Source organism: Styela clava, chromosome 1, assembly GCF_964204865.1.
Source record: "Styela clava chromosome 1, kaStyClav1.hap1.2, whole genome shotgun sequence".
Taxonomy (NCBI): domain Eukaryota; kingdom Metazoa; phylum Chordata; class Ascidiacea; order Stolidobranchia; family Styelidae; genus Styela; species Styela clava.
This window is the reverse complement of record NC_135250.1, coordinates 11142233-11148075: the sequence shown is the minus strand read 5'-3', so window position 1 is coordinate 11148075 and position 5843 is coordinate 11142233. Positions and strand designations below refer to the sequence as shown.

The following is a 5843-nucleotide window of genomic DNA, read 5'->3' as shown; positions in this document are numbered from 1 at the left end:
AATACTACTTTTTTTTGTAACAGCTGAAAAAAGACGTGTATGTACTATTACATTATGTCCCCCTGATTTCGTTTACCGCCACTCGAGTGGAAGCCTGACAAACGCAAACAAAATAAATATATATTTTAGGATGAGAAACATGATTGTCAATTAACATTGCCGGCCGATGAACTCATTCAGTAATAGTTCTCTTTAAATGTACGCGGAATATTGCTCTCAGAACAAAGTTTAAATTAAATTTCAATCAAAATTAAACATTATCTAGACGTCGGTAGCCGATTCTTTATCCAATCATGCCAGGGCGTACAATAACTTAGTCGCAGCGCAGGTGTGCTGTTGAAAATTTTCATCAAAATTGTCACGAATTTTTAGGTATACGATCCATTTAAATTCGCGCATAATGGAAACTTCGGCTATTTAGTGGAAAACTGAACTCGCAGTTTGCTGGTAATTACGCCACACATCATCTCGAGTGATGCGTAAAAGAGTGTGTTGTGTCGAACTTGAAACAAATGACGGCAGACAAGTAAAAAAGTCAATCACGAAAAATTCATTTTCATTTATTTACGTCCCGTAATTTGTTGCTATTTGGAGTGCCGCATAAACGCATTCGGCAGTTTTAACGCCACCGAAAACAACGATTAACAAATGTTCTATGTTTTTCTTTCGGTCCCGTAATTTGGTGTTATTTGGAGTGCTGCATAAACGCATTCGGTAGTTTTAACACCGCCGAAAACAACGATTAACACACGTTCAATGTTTTTTTTTTCGGTCCCGTTATTTGGAGTGCCGCATAAACACACTCTGGCAGATTTAAAGCCGCCGAAAACGACGATTTAACAAACGTTCAATGTTTTTTTTTTCGCTAAATTGCTCTCTTTTTCCGAATCGCGTAAATCTGATTCGAATCGATCCGGAAAAGATGCGATTCGAATCGATCCGATTCGTAAATCCAAAAGTGGCATCCCTAGATGTAGGTCATAGATATCACTAATAAATGCATTGATGAAAAACTTGCTGTTGCAACTTATCTGTGAGTCTTACAATACTGAGTTATTGTGTTATACTTGTATCAGGGCTGAGGCAATTTGATGGAATTCATATGAGAAAATAAGCAGGGAACAGTTGTACTGTTATGTCGTAAACACAGTAACAGCACTGCTTTTCCTTGTCCCACACCAGTATATGTGACCGTGGTATTTCCCTTCTTGTTATATTGAATTAAGGCCGGCCTCATTACCGATTCTTTATCTTCAAAATCTTAGTACAATAATTTATATTTATGCTAGCAGCATAGAGTAATACGACAAAAACATTCTAATTGCATCTGAATTACTATAAATGGAAGACGATTGAAGACGATAAAATTAACCACGATTAAATTAAATTCGATAAAAACAATCGTTCATCCGACTACGATTGCGAACAAAAATTTCCATAAATATTAGAGAAAGTATTATTTGTGGCTAACAGCGTTATTGGCTAACTCGGGCTTCATTATTAATGTGGACTACGTTTAATTTCGTAATTCAGAAAGTCCAAATGTGCATAATGGACGCCGCGCTGACGAGCGATAATTGGTTGACGCTTTATCTCGATCAAACATGGTCGCTGGGGCTAAAGTAAGACGACATTCGCACAGTATGCTCGGTCTGGTATGAAATCTGCCACGTGTTGATGTAAAACAGTGCACAAGTTGCCATTCCTCAAGTATTATTTACTCCCACCTGTCCGTTATGACATTTGCTCGAAATAATCCGAAATGTTTTATTCGCTTGTATCGCGCTAACAAAATTAAAAGTAAATACTAAATACTTTTTTGTAACAGCTGAAAAAAGACGTGTATGTACTATTACATTATGTCCCCCTGATTTCGTTTACCGCCACTCGAGTGGAAGCCTGACAAACGCAAACAAAATAAATATATATTTTAGGATGAGAAACATGATTGTCAATTAACATTGCCGGCCGATAAACTAATTCAGTAATAGTTCTCTTCAAATGTACGCAAAATATTGCTCTCAGAACAAAGTTTAAATTAAATTTCAATCAAAATTAAACATTATCTAGACGTTGGTGGCCGATTCTTTATCCAATCATGCCAGGGCGTACAATAACTTAGTCGCAGCGCAGGTGTGCTGTTGAAAATTTTCATCAAAATTGTCACGAATTTTCAGGTATACGATCCATTTAAATTCGCGCATAATGGAAACTTCGGCTATTTAGTGGAAAACTGAACTCGCAGTTTGCTGGTAATTACGCCACACATCATCTCGAGTGATGCGTAAAAGAGTGTGTTGTGTCGAACTTGAAACAAATGACGGCAGACAAGTAAAAAAGTCAATCACGAAAAATTCATTTTCATTTATTTACGTCCCGTAATTTGTTGCTATTTGGAGTGCCGCATAAACGCATTCGGCAGTTTTAACGCCACCGAAAACAACGATTAACAAATGTTCAATGTTTTTCTTTCGGTCCCGTAATTTGGTGTTATTTGGAGTGCTGCATAAACGCATTCGGTAGTTTTAACACCGCCGAAAACAACGATTAACACACGTTCAATGTTTTTTTTTCGGTCCCGTAATTTGGCGTTATTTGGAGTGCCGCATAAACACACTCTGGCAGATTTAAAGCCGCCGGAAACGACGATTTAACAAACGTTCAATGTTTTTTTTTTCGCTAAATCGCTCTCTTTTTCCGAATCGCGTAAATCTGATTCGAATCGAACCGGAAAAGATGCGATTCGAATCGATCCGATTCGTAAATCCAAAAGTGGCATCCCTAATTCTCAAGTCCGGGAATATCTTCGAGCCATCTGTTCCACAATAAATTTTCACTATTCGATATTTTATCGTCCCATCCATAATTATTTCGACATAACTGCTGCATCAATATCCTTGCCTTTAGTATTACAGGTGCCACTATTCCCATCGGGTCAAATATCGAACTGAGTACAGACAAAATCCCTCGTTTTGTTGCGGGTTTTGATTTCACATTAACATCAAATCCAAAACAATCTTCTTGGATATTCCACTTTATTCCGAGTACTCGATCGATCTTTTCAGGTTCTAAATTTACACTTGACGCAGAGTCTGCTCTGTCTTTAGCAGGAATCTCCGACAGTACTTCAGGATTGGAAATTTTCCACTTTGCTAGATGAAATCCTTTTTTCTCCAGCAATTTATTCGTTTCTCGAACAATATGAATTCCCTGGTTTACAGTAGATGAGCCATTCAGGTAATCATCAACATAAAAATTTCGCTCAACTCCTTTGACAACTTTTTCGTCAAATTCATCTTGGTGATCTTGAGCCGTCTTCTTCAAACTCCAATTAGCGCAAAATGGAGATGAGACGCTACCAAATATGTGCCTGACCATAAAATATTCTGATGGATCCTGTGACAAATCACCTCCAGGCCACCACATAAATCGCAATACATTCCAATCCTTTGGGTGCACTTTCACCTGATGGAACATTGCTTCGATGTCAGCCACAATAGCTATTTCGTGTTGTCTAAAGCGGAGAAGTGTTCCAAGTAGAGAATTTGCCGAATCCGGGCCTCTCAATAGTTGGTCATTCAAGGAAGTATTCATACAACGTGATGCAGCGTCAAAAACAACGCGTACCTTGCCTGGCTTTTGTTCAGAAAACACAGGGTGATGAGGCAAGTACCAAACTGCACCTTTATTGCCAACTTTATATTCATTCGGGATACGTTTTGCAAATCCAAGACTAATATATTTCTCCATAGTATCACAGTACTTCTTTTTCAAAACAGGATCACTTTTCAATTTTCGTTCAATGTACTTTAAGCGTTTCATCGCAACACTTCGATTGTCTGGCAAATCAGGACATCCTGGCTGCCATGGAAATGGTAACTGATAATGTCCGTCCACGATCTCAACTGAATCTTCCATCAATTGCAATGCGTATTTGTCTTCCTTAGACATTGATGGAATAGGCGACAGTGAAACATCTTTAAAATCACTTTCCCACAAACATTTGATTTGCTGACTCAGCAAGTCTTCCTTTGCACTTGAACGCAATGAATGTGAACATCACTGTTTCTCTCGTGAGATAAAACTGGTCCAACCAATGACCATCCTAAAATGGATTTCTTCGCCGAGGGTTCATTGTGTTTCCCTCGTCTCTCATCCATTGTCCAAAACGCTTTAGGGACATTTATCCCAATCATCAACATCACGTCTTTACACGGCAGAGTAGGAATCTTCAATCCCTTCAAATGTGTATAACTTTGTACATCAAATTGTGCTTCATTAGCTTTAACAGGCAGTCTATCAACAGTTAGCACATGAGATAAATCAACACTTTCTCTACCATCAAGTGATTTTACAGTAAAATCAACCGCATAACCATCTTGTGATGTTGGTACCGCATTCACAGTTGTCAACGAAAACTGAGTTTTCCTGCCTCTCAACTTCAATAGATCAAGAAGTCGCTCATCGCATAAGCAAGCAGTAGAGCCTTCATCTAGAAATGCATACGTTTCTATTTCTCTTCTGTTGGCACAGATCTTGACAGGTACAATATTCAAAAAACATCCTGCTGAGCTTTTTGAAGTCGCATATGCTTCAACTTTTGACTCATGCGTACCAGCAGCATTTTCTGTCTGGGTACATGTCTCTTTTTCTCTTCTGTGCAATAACGTATTATGTTTCAATCTACACCCGTCAACAGTACAAGCAGGTGGTTTACGACAATTTCTCGACATATGACCATATACAAAACAATTATCGCACAATCTTGCCTTTCTAACAATCTTCAAGCGGTCACCGTGTGACTTCTGCAGGAATTTGTAACAGTCAACAAGTTTGTGTGACGTCTTTAAACAGTCAGGACAGACATCTCTTCCCTTTTCAATATGTTTTGCACTGGTAACACTGCTGTCAACAGCTGAAGTCACAGCAGTAGAATGAGCGTGAATCTTTCGCCTATTCGATGATTGAAATCGTAAACGATATTGCTGTTCTTGCTCCCTTCGATCTCTCAAGGCTTTTCCATAAGGCGTATTTGCAGCCGCAGCCTTTTTCTTCATAAATCGAACAAGATCTTTAAATCTCACTTCTCTATCTTGTCCATCTAATTCTGCCACTGATTCTTCCCAGTTGTTCTGCAACTTGAGAGGAAGTCGTAATACGATGGACAAAATAGTATCAAAATTATCCAAATCCCCAAAATATTTCAAATGTGTCAAAGTGACTAAACATTCTTCTAATGTTTGAGAAAGACGTAACAAACCTTCGTTATCTCCAGGTTTCAACCATGGTCCTTTAGTCAACTTTTCTGAATATTTTCTAGCCACAAGCATTGGTCGACCGTATGTCTTTCTGAGCAAATCACATGCCTCTTTATAACCTTCATCGGGTGGCAACATTGTACAGTGCATAATCAGTTCCCTCGCATCACCTTCGCAGTATTGTACCAAATATGACAACTTTGTACTTGTATCATGTACTCTTCTATCAATATTTAAGTTGAAGTTAGTGATAAACCGGACATGTTCAGTCTCTATTCCACTAAAATGCAATAACTCAGGTCGAGGTCTATCAATTCCGTCTTGCAACATAGATGCCATATTGCCCAATAAACTTTCCACATTTGGTGCCGATTGATCATGCGTGTTTCTTTGTTGTGGGATGTGTGGTTCTGTGTACGGAGGTCGGTTCAATGATTCATACTGATCAAGAATATTCACATTCACAGCATCTCGCACATTATCAGTAGAAGCAGGTCTTCTAACATCTAGTACAGGATTTTCTATTCTGACTCGAGATTGTGATAACAAATCTGATGCTGGCAATTTAGGTCTCACATCAGGAGG

General features: G+C 38.7%; 1 protein-coding gene across 1 annotated transcript; it reads right to left on the bottom strand.

The window, feature by feature from the left end:
- Window positions 1-2781: 2781 nt before the first annotated feature.
- LOC144425666 (uncharacterized) lies at window positions 2782-3951 on the bottom strand. Its single transcript, XM_078115153.1, has one exon. The coding sequence runs from the start codon at window positions 3949-3951 to the stop codon at window positions 2782-2784; it is 1170 nt and encodes a 389-aa protein (XP_077971279.1).
- Between the last annotated feature and the right edge of the window lie 1892 nt (window positions 3952-5843).

Excerpts from the sequence above, each read along its gene's own strand:
- LOC144425666 (XM_078115153.1), bottom strand. The coding sequence starts at position 3,951 with ATGTCTAAGGAAGACAAATACGCATTGCAATTGATGGAAGATTCAGTT.